General features: G+C 44.0%; 1 protein-coding gene across 3 annotated transcripts in view; it reads left to right on the top strand.

The window, feature by feature from the left end:
- The window catches only part of ECHDC1 (ethylmalonyl-CoA decarboxylase 1), a 42,457-nt gene that overhangs the window by 11,544 nt on the left and 11,944 nt on the right, over window positions 1–18,969 (top strand). The window contains exons 3-6 of one of the 3 annotated variants that reach the window (XM_081315384.1): window positions 7,472–7,693; window positions 8,005–8,147; window positions 12,724–12,776; window positions 15,216–15,296. In XM_081315384.1, the coding sequence (XP_081171510.1) occupies window positions 7,474–7,693; window positions 8,005–8,147; window positions 12,724–12,776; window positions 15,216–15,296 (497 nt within the window). In that variant the 5' untranslated portion in view covers window positions 7,472–7,473. Of the gene's footprint in view, window positions 1–7,398; window positions 7,694–8,004; window positions 8,148–12,723; window positions 12,777–15,215; window positions 15,297–18,969 lie in introns of all 3 variants that reach the window. The other 2 variants (XM_081315382.1, XM_081315383.1) reach the window with 2 other exon arrangements.

Genomic DNA, 18,969 nt, shown 5'->3' with positions numbered 1-18,969 from the left:
AAACTTGCATCCAAGAGTTCTTATTTCCTAAGATGTGGATTGAGGTGGGTCCTGACAGTAGACGGAATCTGCTTTAACAGTCAACCTGGAAGGGAAAACCTTACCGGGGGACTTTGCAACAAATAAAATGTCTGGCGACGAAGCAAGAGAGGAGGGAAGCCCCATGGAGGGGGAGTCTTCCCCCCAAATGGAATCCCAGAGACAATGGGAAGCTGAAGCAGCATATTCCCCCGGGGAAGAAGCGGTGGAGCAGTACGACCGAAAACCCTGGTGGTCGATGGGCGTTGGAAGGAAAAGTGAGTGGGAAAAGGCTTCGGGAGAAACGACCCTGAGGCGTAGTAACCACCAACCGGAATGGAGGCAAGAGATGGAGAGTTCGCTGCACGCCAGCGAGGAGGAGCGGATCCTGGAAAAGGCCATTGATCTGATGAAAGCAACCCTGAGTTCACTGAGGGAGGAGAGAGCTGAAAATCGCAACCGAGGCAGCGCCTGGGGACGCAACTGGAAAGGAAACGGAGGGGATCCAACACCTGAAACCCCGGGGCCATCCAATGGAACAGGAATTGCTGCCTCAGCAGTACCCCCCCCCCAGAACCACAGATGGGGACCAGGATGAGGAGCGATACCGGCCACGGCGCAGACAACGCTCCAGCCAAAGACTCCCGCCCCTGGAAGTCAAATTCAAGGGGGAGCCATCACGACTGGGATTTTTCCTAACCCAAGTCCTCAGCTACATGGAAGAGTACGGACGGGACATCCCCAGTGACAAAACACGCATCCGAATTGTGCAATCTGCCCTGGACGGGACGGCTGCAGACTGGGTGGTGAACTTGCATGACTCCAACGCCCCAGAACTTAACGACTTCAACCGATTCATGTCATCTTTGAGGCGACGGTTCGAGGATCCTTTGGCTGACCGTAAGGCCCGGGAGAGAATCAAAACGGTGAGGCAGGGCAGGCGAGCAGTGGCTGATTATACCCAAGAATTCCGAGCCATTGCCAGCAAGCTGAACTGGCCAGAAGACATCCTCCTTAGCCACTTCAAAGACGGTCTGAACTACGACCTGTATGATGCTTGCCTGCCTCGAGGAGACCCACCCCACCTCGACGACTGGTACATCCTGGCGGAGGAAGTGGAAATAGACCTACTGAAGAGACACCGCAGAGGAAAACCATGGGGCCGCCTGCCACCCGAGCAAACACGCGAGGGGGAAAAACCACCAGCCACAGCCAAAAAATCAACAAGTTGCTTCAACTGCGGGAGAGAGGGCCACCGTGCTGCAGAATGTCGTTCAAAAGCCCCCCCACGAAAACCAGAGGCATCATCCTCCAAGAAGCCGGGGAAGCCCCAAGGCAACACAAAAGAATCTTCCATGAAGGGGACAGAGGCTGTAGAGTCCACAATTCCTGCCAGGAACTGGGACTGGACTCCGGCCTGCACCGCAGGGACGGTGGACAACTCGGAAGACAGCTCAGAGGGAGAACCATTGGTAAGTGGACCCCTTCCACCCATACTTAAGACAGTGACTATATTAGCTTCCCCTATGCCTGAAGCAGCCAAAATAAAAGATCTGATAGACTCTGGGTGCATCCGCTGCCTTATCAGCCCAACGCTGGTGGAGAGATTGAGCATCCCAGTGAGGAGGCTAAAACAACCAATCTCTTTTAGTCAATTAGATGGGACAATAGCAGGGGGAGGACCAGCCACCCTAGCCACTTTACCAATCCACCTATCACTGGGGCCCCATGAGGAGGAAATAACGTTTATAGTGGCCCCAGGCATGGAATGCCCAATGATCCTAGGACTGGAATGGCTGAAGAAATGGAACCCCGGGATAAACTGGAGGACAGCAGAACTCAATTTCCCAAAGGGGGGGCAGAAGAACTTAGACTCCAAAAGCACCCCCCCAACCCAGAGGGAGGAGACAGCAGCAGTGGGGAAAGAGAAGGGATTACCAGAGATACCGGAGGAATACAGGGACCTGACTGAGGTTTTCAGTGAGGAAAGAGCAGATGAGCTTCCCCCCCACCGCCCCACAGACTGCACCATAGAATTCAAACCTGGGGCAAAACTCCCAAAACCCAGGATGTATGCCATGAGCCCAAGGGAAATGGCAGAAATGGAGAGATTCATAAAGAAAAACTTAGAGGATTTATTGAGCCTGCCAAACCCAAAGTGGCCGCCCCGGTTCTGTTCAGGGAGAAGAAGGATGGGTCCTTTCGTTTGGTTGTGGACTATAGAAATTTGAACACAATTAGTGAATGTAATCTGTACCCCCTTCCCCTAATGAAGGATATGTTATCCCACCTATCGAAAGGAAAGATTTTTACCAAACTAGACCTGAGGGAAGCATACTACCGTATTAGGATTAAGGAAGGAGACGAATGGAAGACTGCATTCAACTGCCCAATGGGGTGCTATCAATTCAAAGTATTGCCATTCGGACTGCAAGGGGCCCCCGCAGTCTTTATGCAATTAATTAATGACGTGCTGAGAGAGCACCTATATAAGGGGGTCCTGGTTTACCTCGATGACATCCTTATGTTCACAGAAACCAAAGAGGAACATATCAAACTAGTCAGAGCAGTCCTGAAGAAGTTGCGAGCTGCCCACTTATATGCTAAATTATCGAAGTGTGAATTCCATCAGGAAAAAATCGACTACCTGGGATATCGCATATCTCCAGAGGGCATCGAAATGGACCCTGAGAAGGTCAGGGCAGTACTAGAGTGGGCACCCCCCCGCACACGGAAGCAATTGCAAAGTTTCCTGGGGTTTGCAAACTTCTACCGCCAATTCATCCCCGCATTTGGCCAAATAGCCATGCCCCTCACAAATTTGTTGAAAACGAAGGGGGGGTCACCCGTGAAACCCAGCCAGCCTCTGAAATGGTCAATGGAATGTCAAGCAGCATTTGAGAGGCTAAAGAGACTTTTTTCTGCTGAACCTGTCCTAAAACACCCAGATCCCGACAAACCTTTTGTAATACAGGCAGATGCAAGTGATGTAGCGGTAGGAGCCGTACTATTACAAGAAAATGATGGGGGGACATTGCAACCATGCGCATACACATCCAGAAAACTCACAGAAACAGAACAACGCTGGCCAATATGGGAAAAAGAGGCATTCTCGTTGAGGTGGGCATTACTAACATGGCGCCAATTTTTAGAAGGAAATAAAATACCTTTCCAGGTCTGGACAGACCACAAAAATTTGGAAGCACTAAAAACGCCCAGGAAGCTCACTCCTAAGCAAGCCCGCTGGTCCCAACATTTTCACCGATTCAATTTCACTCTCAAACACTTACCGGGAGGAAAGAACTTCCTGGCAGATGCATTATCCCGCATGCCCCAATATAACAGCACAAGAGTTACTGACTTTAAACCACTTGTACCGGAACAACAACTGGCAGCACCAGTCACCACCAGGGCACAAGAAAAAATGAAGCCGAAGGTAGATAGCCAAACTGGAATAGAATTCAGGAAATCTTTGGAAAGTGATGAATGGTTCCAGAAAAATAAACATGTGTGCACAATTAAAGATGGACTGCCGTGGGTGGGGGAGAAGCTATATATACCTGCCACACAGAGAATCAATTTCATGCAACTGTGCCATGATACAAAATCAGCAGGACACTTTGGCTTTGTAAAAACTTTACACTTAACTAAAAGGCAATTTTGGTGGCCATCTATGAAAAAGGACATAGAAAGCTATGTGGGTAGCTGTCAAATTTGCGCGATGGCCAAAAGACTGCAAGGGAAACCGCCAGGTCTGTTACAACCAGTGGCAAACCCCTCAGCCCCATGGAAAGAAATAGCCATGGATTTTATCGTAGAACTGCCAGAAAGTAATGGAAACACCGTAGTCTGGACTGTCACAGATCTGTTCTCTAAGCAAGTACATTTCATACCTTGCCAAAAAATCCCGACTGCAAAAGCATTAGCAAAACTTTTTGTACAGCATATTTACAGATTGCACGGGGTACCACAACGCATCATATCTGACAGAGGGGTGCAATTTACGTCGGCATTTTGGAAAGAATTTTTATCCCTCTTAGGAACCACCCAAGGACTGTCATCTAGTCACCATCCTCAGACAGACGGACCTTCTGAAAGACTTAATAATATACTTGAACAATATCTGAGATGCTATATTAATTTTCAGCAGTCCGACTGGACGGACCTACTGCCTTTTGCAGAAGTAGCACATAATAATGCAGTCCACTCAAGCACAGGTTACACTCCTTTTCAAGTAGCTACAGGCCAGAGTTTCAACCCAATACCAGAACTAACCCCAAAAGAACCGGTTATCCCTGATCTGAAGGAATGGATTGCTCAATTACAAAATACATGGCCAATCGTTAGGAAAGCGTTGGAAGATGCCAGAAAAGCATACAAGACACAGGCAGACAAAAAAAGAACCGATCCCACACCATTTAGGGTAGGAGAGATGGTATATTTATCCACAAAATACCTGAAATCACTCCAACCCTGTAAAAAACTAGGACCAAAATATATTGGACCTTTTCCAATTAAAAGAATCATAAACCCAGTAACAGTTGAATTAGAACTACTATCGTCTAACTATCTTAGACGAATACACCCAACCTTCCACTGCAGTCTATTAAAGAGAGAACAACAATCACCACTACGAGAAAAAATCCCACCACCACCACCCCCCATCATGGTGGAAGGAGAACAACATTTTGAAGTGAAAGAAATCTTAGATTCCAGAAAACACCATGGAACGATACAATATTTAGTGGCATGGAAACACCTCCCCTCCTCAGAAAATGAGTGGGTTAACAAACTCCATGTTAAAGCACCTAAGCTGCTTAAGAGGTTTCATACAGAATATCCAAACAAACCAGGCTAACATTTATATGTTTTCTTCCCCACAGATGGACTCATCTTTTTTCTGAAAGGAGAGCCGAATGTCAGAATCCATTTATATCACATTTCATAATTGTATAGGTAGAACAACGTCCTATTTCTGGGGATTCTGCCATCTCTCTGAGGGGGGGGGGGAGAGGATGGTTACTAAAGCGATTTTCAAACAACAGGGGATGTTTTACTGGGGAAGGGAGGGGGGACAGACAGGTCTGGATTGTATCTTCATTTACAACTGAAAAGGAAAGCAATAACCATAAAACCAAGGAGAGTTCCCTTTCCCATGGAAGGACCTGACACCTAGCAACTGACGACAGCCTGACCAAATGGATGAGGGGAGGGGCTGGAATGGGAATGGTTTATATAGGATTGAAATGTAACTTTTCTCAGATTCCGTCTTGTATTCCCACAATCGATTCCATCCTAGTAAACATTTTCCTTTTGGACTAAACTTGCATCCAAGAGTTCTTATTTCCTAAGATGTGGATTGAGGTGGGTCCTGACAGTTTCCCTGTCAGTCATGTCTGACTCAAGGGCACAGTGCTCATCTCCATTCCGTGGCTGAGGGAGTCAGCGTTGTCTGAAGACAGTTTCCGCAGTCAATGTGGCCAGCATGGCTCTACACCAAAAGGGCACGGAATACTGTTTGCTGTCGTTTCTCATTAACTGTACGATGGAATGACCTATTTATTAACCATTAGAATCACAGTGGTGAGATGGAGAGCCGTATAAATAGTTTTAAATAAATAAAAACCAGTACAAATGAAGCATCTGGGTAGCTTCTTCTGAGTTCAGACGGGTCGGACCTGTCCATGTCAAGAGCCAGGGCAGCCTCTCTGACCCAAGTTTGTGGTGCAACGATAATAGAAAGTATTTACAGGAGGGAAGACATCTGAGTTCCACAGGTCAAAGCAGTTCACATAAAACTCAGCACATCCCGGAAAGTGATGGAGATAGGAAGCAAAACAGTGAAAGTAGTCACAGCAGTTTTATCTATTGTAAAAGTGGGATTTGAGCTATCCTGGGTCAAGCCATGGTGACAAAAACTGCACATAGGCTGCAAGGGTTGGGATTGGGTGGGCTTTGAGCCACAAATAATTTACACCTGAATTTTGAACATAAAACAAAAACAAGTGTGTGTACAGCTGTCTGTAAAAAAAAAAGATTTTACATAGAGGTCTAGGATGGAGTTATTGAAGCTGACCATACCCTTCCATGCACTCAGTAGACTGAGGGTTCCTGCATTGGTTACCGGTTGTCCTCCGGGTGAGATTTAAGGTGCTGGTTCTTACCTATAAAGCCCTGCATGGCTTAGGTCTGGGATATTTGCAGGACCGTCTGTTGCCAGGAATGACTGCCCATCGCCCTGTGCGCTCACACAGGGAGGGCCTCCTCAGGGTGCCGTCGGCCAGACAGTGTCGACTGGTGACCCCCAGGGGGAGGGCCTTCTCTGTGGGGGCACCTGCCCTTTGGAATCAACTCCCCTTGGAGCTCCGGATGGCCCGGTTCCTTTCGTCGTGACCTTAAAGCATGGCTTTTTCCACAGGCCGACCTGGACTGATGAAAGGGAGGTTTTCTTAATTTTGTTTTATTGTGTTTTTAATTGGACTATTTATGGGATAATTTGATTTAATACCTTTTAATGTTTGTATTTTGTGTTTTTATGTTGTTAGCCGCCCTGAGTCCTTTGGGAGATAGGGCGGCATACAAATCCAATCAATCAATCAATCAATTATATACATATATATATATGTGTGTGTGTGTGTGTGTGTGTGTGTGTGTGTGTGTGTGTGTGTGTGGATTAAAGGGCTTTCTCTTAGTCCTTTCCATTGATGGCTGGATTTGTTTCAACTGATAACAACAAGGACAGCAACAGTGTAAAAGCTGGGCAGTTATCAGTGACCAAGAACTCAGAAAGCTGCCTACACCTAGCACATTTATTCTTAGCCATTTGCCTATGTACAGGTAGTCCTCAACTTACGACCACCATTGAGCCCAGAATTTATGTTGCTAAGTGAGAAATTTGTTCAGTGGGTTTTGCCCCGTTTTACGACTTTTCTCACCACATTTGTGAAGTGAATCATGGCAGTTCTTAAATTACCAATAGGGTTTTTTTTTAAGTAAATCTGGTTTCCCAACATTGACTTTGCTTGTCAGAAGGTCACAAAAGAGGATCATATGACTCCAGGACACTTATGCAGCCATCATAAATGTGAGTCAGATGTCAAGCATCTAAATGTAAATCACGAGACCATGGGAATGCTGCAACGGTCACAAGTGTGAAAAATGGTCATAAGTCACTTTTTTCAGTGCCACTATAACTTCAAACGGCTACTAAACGAACTGTTGTAAGTCAAGGACTACTTCTAGAGGAAAATCCTTGTTTCTCCCCTAATCAGTTTTCCCTATTAGTTTGTACCAGTTTCTGTTACTTTTTTGTTCACTATATCTTGGACTGTTTTGAGACCTTGTTATTAAATTGAAGGAAATGTTGGTTTTTTTTTCCAGCAGAACAAGTTGCTTGATCTTGAGATACATTTGAGATACACAGGATCGCCACTGCCTATGTATTCCTTTGCAGATATGAATATTTTATTATGGAAGAATTTCCACAGGGTTCCTAAGAGCAGATTGTTCCAGCAAAGAATGTTGTGTCTGTATAATGATACTCACAGTTTTGAAGAAGATGAAATAAAGAAAAAGCTTCAGCACTTTATGGGTGGCTCTGTCGACCTTTCTAAAAAAGATGATGGAATTGGAGTACTTACACTGAACAATCCGAGGTTTATGAATGCATTTACAGGTAATAACAAAATCTGATATCAGGCAAACTTAAATGTGAAAAGTGATACCTATCAGTTATGGGGGAAAAAATTAATCAAGTTGTGTGGTGGCATTCTGACTTGAACAAGGACAAAGTGCTCTCTCTTTCTTACACACACACACACACACACACACACACACTTGAGTTTGCATTTGTTTTTCATAATCAAATCTCAGCAGTGTTACTTGTTGCTGGCAGTATGTTGTCTGCTGCGTGGATGTAGCCAACAACTGCTGTTATAAAGCTAGACCCTAAAGATTCTATTTGACTGTTTTTTCTCTTAACGGCAGGAACAATGATGATAGAACTACAGGAAAGAATTACTGAACTAGAAGATTGGAAGGATGGGAAAGGACTTATTATCCGTGGTGCAGGAAATACTTTTTGCTCTGGATCTGATCTGAATGCAGTGAGAGCACTTTCCAGCTCTCAGGCAAGTGATGGCAGAAATTAATGTAAATTTGCACACCTTAAAATTTGGACATATTTTTCCTTTAAAGAAAGTTGGCCCTGAACCATAGTTACACAAAAAGTAATCATAACAGAGGAATTGCCCTAATTTTGTATTTGGTGCTAAGTTCGCAGTTGGCATTCGAGAAACAAATGGCAATTTGTGTTTGAGTTATTATTGCCTGTTTTCTTCAGTGTATTTAATTTGGATAGAAATGGGTAGATGGTAGTAGATAGATAGACACAGATAATTGTTTCTGAGATTGCACGGAATAGCTTTCCAAACAAGAACACTATCAGTCTTCCCTAATACATTCTGATTTATGTCTTTGATGGGTATGCATTATTTTTCTCCCAGAATAAAAAAAAAGATGGAAACATCAGTCAGGATGTGACAACAGATATAAACTCTGGGATAGACTAGTAGGGTTTTTAATATTTTGGAACTCCATGGAGAAACATGGTTACCCTGTTAGAGTTTAATCCTGTGACTTTTACTTCAGCTCAATTGAATTGAATGGAACCTGATTTCTGAGTTTTGTAAGATTTGTTAATTCTAAAATTAAGTATGTTTTAACTAACTAACATTAACTAAGTATGCCTGGAAATAAGTTCTACCTTTGTTTTTGGTTTTGGTTTTGGTTCCCCCCCCCCATTTTTTGCAAATACCATAAATCTGGGAGAAATTGGGCAGGTATTTTAACAATTTTCAAAGACCTCTTTCTTTCTGCAACTATATTCAGCCACAGTCTTTTGTTTATATAATTGCAGGAGCAATAAGGGACTTGGATGGAGACAGCTGAAAGTTACTCTGGGTGTTGAATGCTCCACCCACTGCTATAATGTGACAATTAACAGATTGCAAGCTATGTGGGAAACTGCTGTTTTTCCTGAAGCCAGTAATGTTGGATTGAGCAAGAAAGAAATCTGTTCTGTTTATTTGTTCAGGAAGGCTTTGCCCCTTGGCCTCAAGTCTGTTCTGATCCCTGCTGCTGTAGGCTCGGTTTGCAAAATAGAGTTAATGTAAATATGCTCTCTTAAGTCATTAAATTGTGCAGTTACCATCATCCGGGTTTCACTGAAACACACGTGCTCTTTCTTTCTCTCTCCCTCCCTCCCTCCCTCCCTCCCTCCCTCCCTCCGCAAGTCCTTGACTTAAGAACATAACTGGGACTAGAATTTCCATCGCTAACCAATGCAGTTGTAAAGTGAGACATACTTTACCTAGCAATGGCAATCCCAATAGTCCTGGTTGCCTTTGTAAGTCCAGACACACAGCTGGTTAAGTGGGAAGCAGAGGGAGTGCCAAACTAGGAGTACGGAGGATTGTAAGTACGCAGGAGTACGGGGGTGGGCTTGGGAGGTCCAAAACAGGCCTGGCATGAGTTGCAGTGCGATGTAAGCAAAGGGACGCCAGGGAGAAAATAAATACACTGCAGCTCGGGGACTTTTTGCTGTTCTGTGGCTTTGGGGCTGCAAGAATTCCCAAAGCTGTAGCCAGCACAAAGCTGCCTCTGCCCTTGGGAGCTTCAGCTACTCCAGTGTAGCCCAGTCGTGCAGCATAAGATGCTGTGAATGCCAAATGTCAGGGAAGCCCTAATGGTATGGTGTGAAGCAGCCTCCTCCTGCCTCCCAGGAAGCTCCAACTGCCCCTGGAAGCCCCAACCCAGCCACAGTGGCCCAGCTGCACATCCTGCCCTGCACTCCGAGACCTCTGCTGCCCTGCGCTCTGCCATACTAGTTAACCTTCACCATCTTCTTCATTCTGCCATTGCTGCTGGGGCCTGCCCAGCCTGGCCCTTTGCAAAGCAGCTGCTGGTCACGTCAGTCCTTATTCCCAAGGCCATTCGTGCCATTCTCCAAAATGCTGACGGTCTTGTCTAAACAACTTGCAGCCTATTTGGAAGGCTTCAGAGCCTTGCAAGAAGGATTCATTCATTCATTCATTTAATCAGTCAATCAAACAATCAATTTATTAATGCACTCCTTTAAGTTTCCTTGAAGGTTTGATGGATAAAGAGCTTGAAAGAAAATTTGTTACTACGTATACGATAACAAAGCCTTGTGAGAAGGTTGCCCAAATTTGGACAAGGCTGCACATGGTCTCTGGAAGGTCTGGCATGGCCTCCAAAAGGACCAGATCGGACATGGTCATCAGCGGGAGCGAAAAGATGGCGATGGTCAACTAGAGTGGCCGGGGCCAGGAAGCACAGGGGGCCAAAAGCATTTAGATGGCAGAGAGGGGAGATAGGCAGTGGCAGGAGTTGAAGCGATCCTGCTTTCCTAAGGGAGTTGCCAGGCACCCTAATTTTGATTATGCGCCCACGGGTGCTGCAGCACTCGTAACTTTGGGGACCCAGTCACAAGCCCATTTTTCAAATGGTTGCAGAGTAAATGGTCATAAGTTGGAGTTACCTGTAGAAACGTTAATTCCCTTTTTTTTGCTAATTATCCCAGCACCTGTGTGAGCTTTCCAAAGGGTGCAGGAGTAAGGAAAAGGAAAACATAATTGCCGTCATGTGATTTCCCACTTATCAACTGCTTTGCTCTACGACAGAGCTCCCAATCCCAACTGTGGTTGCTAAACGACCACTCGTAGGCTGCTTGGCCATTACGCTCAGAATAGTTTGCCCACTGCAGAGGTAAGGGCAGAATATAACTTACTCAGTTTGGATTTGACATCAGACCATAGTTTAGAAGTAAACTGGAAGCACAGGAGAACGAAATCATATCGCATAGAACTCATTGGCATAAGGCAGGGGTCAGCAACCTGAAACAGTGAAAGAGCCACTCGGAACCAGTTCGCTCACAAAAGGAAAAACTGGGAGCCGCAAAAAATGTGTGCACATGCGCATACATGCGTGCATGCGCAGAACAGGGTTTGACTGAAGAGTGGAGCCAAAGCGAGATATGTACCTACCCTGCATATTTGAATTGATTGGTTGAACTTTTTTAGTCCCACTTTTTTTTTTGGACTGCACATGGCAGAGGACTGGGAGCCGCAGGAGACGGCTGAAAGAGCCGAATGTGGCTCCGGAGCCGCGGGTTGCAGACCTGTGGCATAAGGCATAACCTCTCACCCGTTATCATACACCGACAGCTGACCAGCCGGCCCGTTTGACTAGTTTGCTAGCCAACAAAGCAATAACGTTAAAGGAAATGACTGACGAGTGATGTTTTGAGGAGTTAATGAGGGAGTTTACAGGTTTCTGCAGCTTGGAATTTGGCTTATTGCAAAGGCGCTGTGTTGCGGCCTTTCACTAACCACTGGTGGCGCAGTGATTAGAATGCAGCACTGCAGGCTACTTCTGCTGACTGTTGGCTGCCTGCAGCTTGGCAGTTCGATTCTCACTGGCTCAAGGTTGATTCAGCCTTCCATCCTTCTGAGATTGGTAAAATGAGGACCCAAATTGTTGGGGGCAATGTGCTGACTCTATAAACAACTTAGAGAGGGCTGTGAAGCACTGTGAAGCAGTATATAAGTCTACGGCAGGTGTAGGCAACCTTGGTTCTTTTATGACTCATGGACTTCAACTCCCAGAATTCCTGAGCCAGCCATGCTGGCTCAAGAATTCTGGGAGTTGAACTCCACGAGTCATAAAAAGAGGCAAGGTTGCCTACCCCCATGTCTAGGTCCTATTGCTTATTGCTTTCTCAACTTGGTGCCTTCCTGTTCAGTTGGGCTATAGTCCACATTCTGACTGCACAGAACTTTAGGGGACCAGGTGAAGGATGATTGCTGGATAGGGCGTGTATAATGTGACTGTTCTTAATTTAGGATAAAGATTTCTAGAGTTCAGGCTTCATGGGAGTAGATAGATAAATCTGTTATCAAACATTACAGTGAAAAGTAAAACCCCGTGCATACAAAAAAACAGAATGCCAGACTAGATAGACCTCAGCTCTGATCAAGTCTCTACTTGTGCAGGGTTTCTTTAAAAAAGAGAGGACAGCACTAGAGTATATGTGAAACTGTTCTGAAATTCTTTGAAAACTGTATTTTTTTTATATTTACACTACCTAATGTATAGATTAGTATCTTGATTTCACTGCAAATTATCAAACATTAGTTTGTAAAAGTTAGGAAAACCTGACAATAATACTGCATTGCAGAATGACAAAATAACAAACAAATAAGGGAGGAAAGGCAAAAAGCCAAAAAAAGGATTAATATTATGAAATAAAATTCAAAGAAAAACAGTTTTTTTAGCAAACTGTTTAGCAAACCTTCATAATATTGTGCCACTTTCTGTACATACTTCTAAAATATATAGAACAATATAGAATCTCTGGTAAGTGATGGACCTAATTTTTATCAAATTGTTTGCAATAGGAATAGGAGAAGAAACGTACTCTCCCTCCATACTTCTCTTTCAACAAGAACCCAGGCTCCTTGAAAAGTTATTCTGTAAAGGATGAATAAATGGAGCAGATTGTTTGAGAAATGTATTCTTCGCATGTTTGAGAACTAAGATACTTAAACACTAAAGATACAAAGCAGCTTCTTCCATTTTTTATTGTTAGAATATTTCTTGATACTTTGTTTCTCTGTTTTCTAGGATGGGATGAATATGTGTATGTTCATGCAAAACATCTTAACCAGACTCATGAGGTAGTACTTCTATTTAGTGTATTTCCCCCCTCAAAATATATGAAGGTATATATGAAATTTCAGCATTTATCTAATACTGGTAGATCCAGAAATATTTGGGAACAGAATAATTGATTCTTATAAAAAATGACTGATTATTTTTTTTAGAATTTGTTGATTTAGGCTCTTTTTTTAATTGCTACTTGGGAATATGCTCTTTGTAGACATCAAATTCCAGAAACTAAGAAGTATTGAGGTCTTATAAAATATACATACCCAACTCCTACAAATCCATATTCCCTGTCATAGAAGTCAATCATCTTGAAAATTTGGCAAATCTCCTTTTTGCAACCTACGTAAATCCATGAATGGAACACATGCAAGGAATAAAACATGTGTTTAATCCACCATCTATTACCTCCAGGCTCCCACATAAGTAGATTCTACTCTTCAGCATGTTTTACTATATGTTGTGATCAGGGATCCATATTTCTCTCAAATTATATATCAGATTTCTGACTTCGGTTTTATGAAGGCTGTTGGTGAACCATTTGATCTGGTTACTTGGCGATATGGAAAACATTGTGGGTCTTTGACATTTAATCCCATTCCCATCATTTAGTACATTTCTTTAACAAGTTGTAGGTTTATCACTTCCATGGACTCGATAAAAAGCATTGAGTAATTCCTGTTCAAGATAACACAAGAATTATGAGACAGTACACAGTGGACCAATGAAGTACATCGAGACAGTACACAGTAAAGAGAATTAGAAGAAAATGCTCAGTAAATTAATGTTGTACTGTGCTGAAGGGCTGGGCTAAGACATACCATCATATATAAAGGACAAGATGACCCTCAATCTCCCAAGGACAAAAGCCATCTGAATTGGAAATTCAGTTGAAAATTACTTTAACACTGTCTTTCTGTGAAGTGTGTATTCTTATTTTTTGTGTGTGTGGCTAGGTTTTGATAAGGTAAAGGTAAAGGTTCCCCCGCACATGCGTGCTAGTCGTTTCCAACTCTAGGGGCCGGTGCTCATCTCCGTTTCAAAGCCGAAGAGCCAGCGCTTGTCCGAGGACGTCTCCGTGGTCATGTGGCCGGCATGACTAGACGCCAAAGGCGCACGGAACGCTGTTACCTTCCCACCGTAATGGTCCCTATTTTTCTACTTGCATTTTTTACGTGCTTTCGAACTGCTAGGTTGGCAGAAGCTGGGACAAGTAACAGGCGCTCACTCTGCTACGCGGCACTCGGGATTCGACCCGCCAAACTGCCGACCTTCTGATCGACAAGCTCAGCATCCTAACCCACTGAGCCATCTAAAAAAATCCCCCTAAAATTGAATTTTGTATCTGTTGCTAAAAGTCACATTTTTTTGTCCATTTGCACTCCAGTAATTTAAAAATGGAAGGAAAAAGTGTATTAATTTTTGGATATATTCACAAATAATTTAGGGAAGTTCTCTCCTCATATTTATTTACTTGTGCCACAGTATATGTATTCTCCAATTAATAGAGACTTGAGAGAGATCCTTAGAAACTCCTAACCCACATTGAAACAAAACAATAATAAAGAATAGCTTTATTATAACAGCATATTTTTAGAGTTTTGGGATGACTGTGGTGAAGAGTGACTATTGGGTTACTATAGGCTTACACTTTGCTTTAGAACTCATGGGCTGGGATCCTCAGCAGACTTACTCTACATGTTTTGATTGGATGGATCAAGTATTCCATGATGTATTTCCAGCCTTCCTTGGATTAATTAATGCTTACATCAAGATTATGAGTATGTTTAGAAAAAAATATGCATTATTGCAGCATATATTCAGAATGTATTTGATGAAAGGGACCTTGAATAGATTTTTAATCTAAAAATATATAAACAGGTTTCTCAAAGGAAATATTACTGAAATGTGAATGCAAATATTGAGAATTGTATAATAAGGATATTATTTCTTGGGATCACTTATCTTCACTATTGTCTTCCCACATTGAATAAAATTAACATATCTAATTGTTCTTACAGAACCATGGAGAAGAGTTTTGTTTTCTTTAACAAACACATTTTCAGCAATTTCTTAAGTTTTATTCAAAATCTTTCTCACAATCTAATTTTGTTGGTTTTGATTGTACAGCCCCATTCCGATACTGTTTCCTGAATCATGTTTAGGGCAAGTGATTTGCTACAAAACTGAGAAGCAATATTAAAATTAATGCAGATAGATTGGTTCCATCCTTAACATTATCTGCAAAAGATTTCAGACTTTTGGTGCTAACTGTGGATTTCTAGTGGGGGTGGGTTTCAACCTCACTGAAATATCTTCACAGATCATGTGCATTGAATTGCTTGATAATTTATTTCAGATGAATAAGTCAATCTATACTTATGTAATGTTGGGTGTTTTCAGGTTTGTAATATTTGAATTGTTTCTGTTTGATTTCTCCTGTTATGTAGGTTACCTCTAATCACAGCTGCATTGGTTCAAGGGAAAGCTCTAGGTGGGGGAGCAGAATTAACTACAGCATGTGATTTCAGGTAAGCTTCAAAGCATTACATTCTGGGGCCCCATTCAGATGCTATTTCCTCCCCAAATTGTCCTAAAAGAAAATGTGATAGCAAATCCAGTGTTATCTTACCTCTTACTTTTTTCTTGTCCTAAAAAGCCTATTCTTCTGTTCTGATATATCTTACTATTTTTCTTTAGTTCTGTTATTATATCATCTGTCTGTCTGTCTGTCTGTCTGTCAGCCTGCCTATCTATCTATCTATCTATCTATCTATCTATCTATCTATCTATCTATCTATCTATCTATCTATCTATCTATCTATCTGTTTCAAGCAGTGGTGGGATTCAAATATGTGAACAACCGGTTCTCTGTGTGGATGCCGCTTCCAGAAGTCCATTCTGGGCTTGGGCAACAAAAAAAGTAGCTACCGGTTTGGCCAAAGTGGTGCAAACTGGCTGAATCCCATCACTGGTTTCAAGGTATATTTTAATGTGTGCACTTTACTTTTTAACTGTTTGATTATTTAATCTTATATTGTAAAACACTAACCTAAGAGAACTCTAACAAGAGGTGCATTACCCCATTTAGTTATCATATAATTTAGAACTCATATTCCATTTAGTTATAGTTATTTTAAAAATGTTAAGCAATGTCCTCCACTATTTTTATTTGACTGATTCATGCATTGTGGTTATAGGCCTGAGAATTAGATATTTGTTGTTTAAAAGCAATACACTTAAACTGCAGTAACCTAACATTCTCCATTACACAAGCTTCCCTTCATATTTCCTAAGTATACCAGCTGAAATTTGCCTTCCATGTCCTTCTGTTTCTTTTGTCTAGGTCGCTAAAACTGTCTGTTAATAGTAAAATAGAAAGTCTCTTTCAAGTCCTTATTTTAATGCAGAATGTCTATGGAGATTCTCAGCCATCCAAGTCATGGTTGTCCCAAAGGTGCTTTTTCAAAAGGAATATAAATCCTTCCATTTCCAATAATTCAGTTAGAAATGAAGACGCTTTTTGGATGAGAAGCAAAACATCTTCAAGAGAAAAAACAAAGTCCAGTTGCCTTTTGAAAAAGGATCTTTGGGACATGTTACATGGACCTTTCTAGTTTGTTACATGCCAATAACCCATATCACAGGTGCCCTTATTGATGTCCCTCTGCATAGCCCCTGACCCGGTGCAGATCCTAGCGAGCTCCATGGTTTTCCGTGGAGCTTCGGGAGATGAAGCGTCGGAGACGGGGCCTAGAGAGTTGTTGGAGTTCCAGCCGATCTGAATCCAACCGATTGCGACTAAGAACCTATATTAGGTCTTATCTCACAGCGATAAGGGCGGCGAGGTCTAATCACTTCGCTACCCTTATCGCGTCCGCAGATAACCGCCCGGCTGCCCTGTTTAGGGTGACCCGCTCCCTCCTTAATCAGGAGGTGAGGGAGGAACCCTTGCAGGGTCGTGCCGAGGAGTTTAGTCAACTTCTGTCGGACAAAATCGCTCGGATTCGGACCGGTCTGGACTCCGACTGGGCAGAGTCTGACGATCAGGACACGGGCGGTCTTGTCAATATTATCTGGGAGGAGTTTGATTCTGTGACTCCGGAGGAAGTGGACAGGATTATGGGGAGGTTGAGCTCCACCACATGTTTATTGGACCCGTGCCCTTCCTGGCTGGTTTACGCGGCTTGGGAGAGGACACGAGGCTGGTTCCAGGCGGTTATATCTGCCTCTTTGAGTGACGGCAGTTTCCCCGCCGTCTTGAAGGAGGCGGTGGTGAGACCTCTCCTCAAGAAGCCTGCCTTGGACCCAGCTGTGTTAAATAATTTTCGTCCGGTCTCCAACCTTCGCTTTCTTGCGAAGGTTGTTGAGAGTGTGGTGGTGCATTAGCTCCCTGTGGTCCTGGATGAAGCGGATTATCTAGACCCGTACCAATCGGGTTTCAGGCCCGGGTACAGCACGGAGACAGCATTGGTCGCTCTGGTGAATGATCTCTGGAGGGCCCGGGACAGGGGACATTCCTCTGTCCTAGTCCTATTAGACCTCTCAGCGGCGTTCGATACCATCGACCATGGTATCCTGCTGCGGCGTCTCAGGGGATTGGGAGTGGGAGGCACAGTTTTTCAGTGGTTCTCCTCCTATCTCCTGGGACGTTCGCAGACGGTGTTGGCAGGGGGGCAGAGGTCGACCTCGAGGCCTCTCGCTTGTGGAGTTCCTCAGGGGTCGGTCCTCTCGCCTCTCCTGTTCAACATCTACATGAAACCACTGGGTGAGATCATTCGTGGTTTTGGAGTTGGGTATCATCAGTACGCTGATGATACCCAGCTTTTTATTTCGACCCCAAACCACCCCAGTGATGCCCTCGACGTGATGTCCCGTTGCCTGGAAGCGGTTCGGGTCTGGATGGGGAGGAACAGACTTCAACTCAACCCCGACAAGACTGAGTGGCTGTGCATACCGGCATCCCAGGATATTCAGAATATTCCATCTCTTTCTATGGGGGGTGAGCTATTACCCCCCATAGATAGGGCTCGCAACTTGGGAGTCCTCCTAGATTCACGGCTTACTTTGGAAGATCACATAGTGGCTGTGACTAGGGGGGCCTTCGCCCAGGTTCGCCTGGTGTGCCAGTTGCGGCCCTATCATACGGTCACTCATGCGCTCGTGACCTCTCGTTTAGACTACTGCAACGCTCTCTACATGGGGCTGCCCTTGAAGACCACTCGGAGGCTCCAACTGGTACAGAATGCAGCCGCAAGAGTTGTGTTGGGAGTCTCCCGATACTCCCATGTTACACCTCTGCTCCGTGAGCTGCATTGGCTCCCAGTTGTCTTCCGAGTGAGATTCAAGGTACTGGTAATGGTGTTCAAGGCCCTACATGGCATGGGTCCGGAGTACCTCAGGGATCACCTGCTGCCGGCATCAACTTCCCTCTGCCCTGTGCGTTCCCACAGAGAGGGCCTCCTCAGGGTGCCACCGGTCAGAGAATGTCGTCTGGTGGCCCCCAGGGGGAGGTCCTTCTCTGTGGGCACCCCGGATTTATGGAATCGGTTGCCGGTCGAGCTCCGGATGGCGCCCGACCTTCGCTCCTTCTGACGCGATCTGAAGACTCACTTATTCGAACAAGCCGGCCTGGCCTGATGGGGGATGGGTTGGGATTTTATTGTTGTTTTTAATATATCTATTTATTGTTTTAGTTTGGGCATTGTGTTTAATTTTTTAACTTTTGTACCTTTGTATTTTTATATGTTTGCCCTGTTCACCACCCTGAGTCCCTCGGGAGAAGGGCGGTATACAAATAAAATTATTAATTATTAATTATTAACTCCCAGAATTCCTGAGTCAGCATAGCATAGCTGACTCAGGAATTCTGGGAGTTGAAGTCCATGAGTCATAAAAGAGCCGAGGTTGCCTACCCCTGCTCTAGGTAATTCGTTCCATTGCCAAATTACATCTATATTTGTGTGTTTTAACATAGTCTCCTTTGTGTCACGTTTGATTACTGGTAGCTTCATGAACACATCCATAGACTGTGGGACAGTAATATAGAAGTTCAGGCAAGCTAGATGGTTTTTTCCCCACTCAAAGCCTACAAATATGACCCAAGTTTGAAGGTTTGGGTGCAGTACTAAGATATGCCAGTTTGGGTCTTAGTTGCTGGAAATACAATTTAAACAGGAGGTACTGTGACATGTCCCTCTGCAC

Source organism: Vipera berus (assembly GCF_964194415.1).
Source record: "Vipera berus genome assembly, chromosome: 1".
In the NCBI taxonomy this organism is placed as follows: Eukaryota; Metazoa; Chordata; class Lepidosauria; order Squamata; family Viperidae; genus Vipera; species Vipera berus.
Note: the sequence above shows the minus strand (reverse complement) of the source record. Positions and strands in the feature narration are given on the sequence as shown.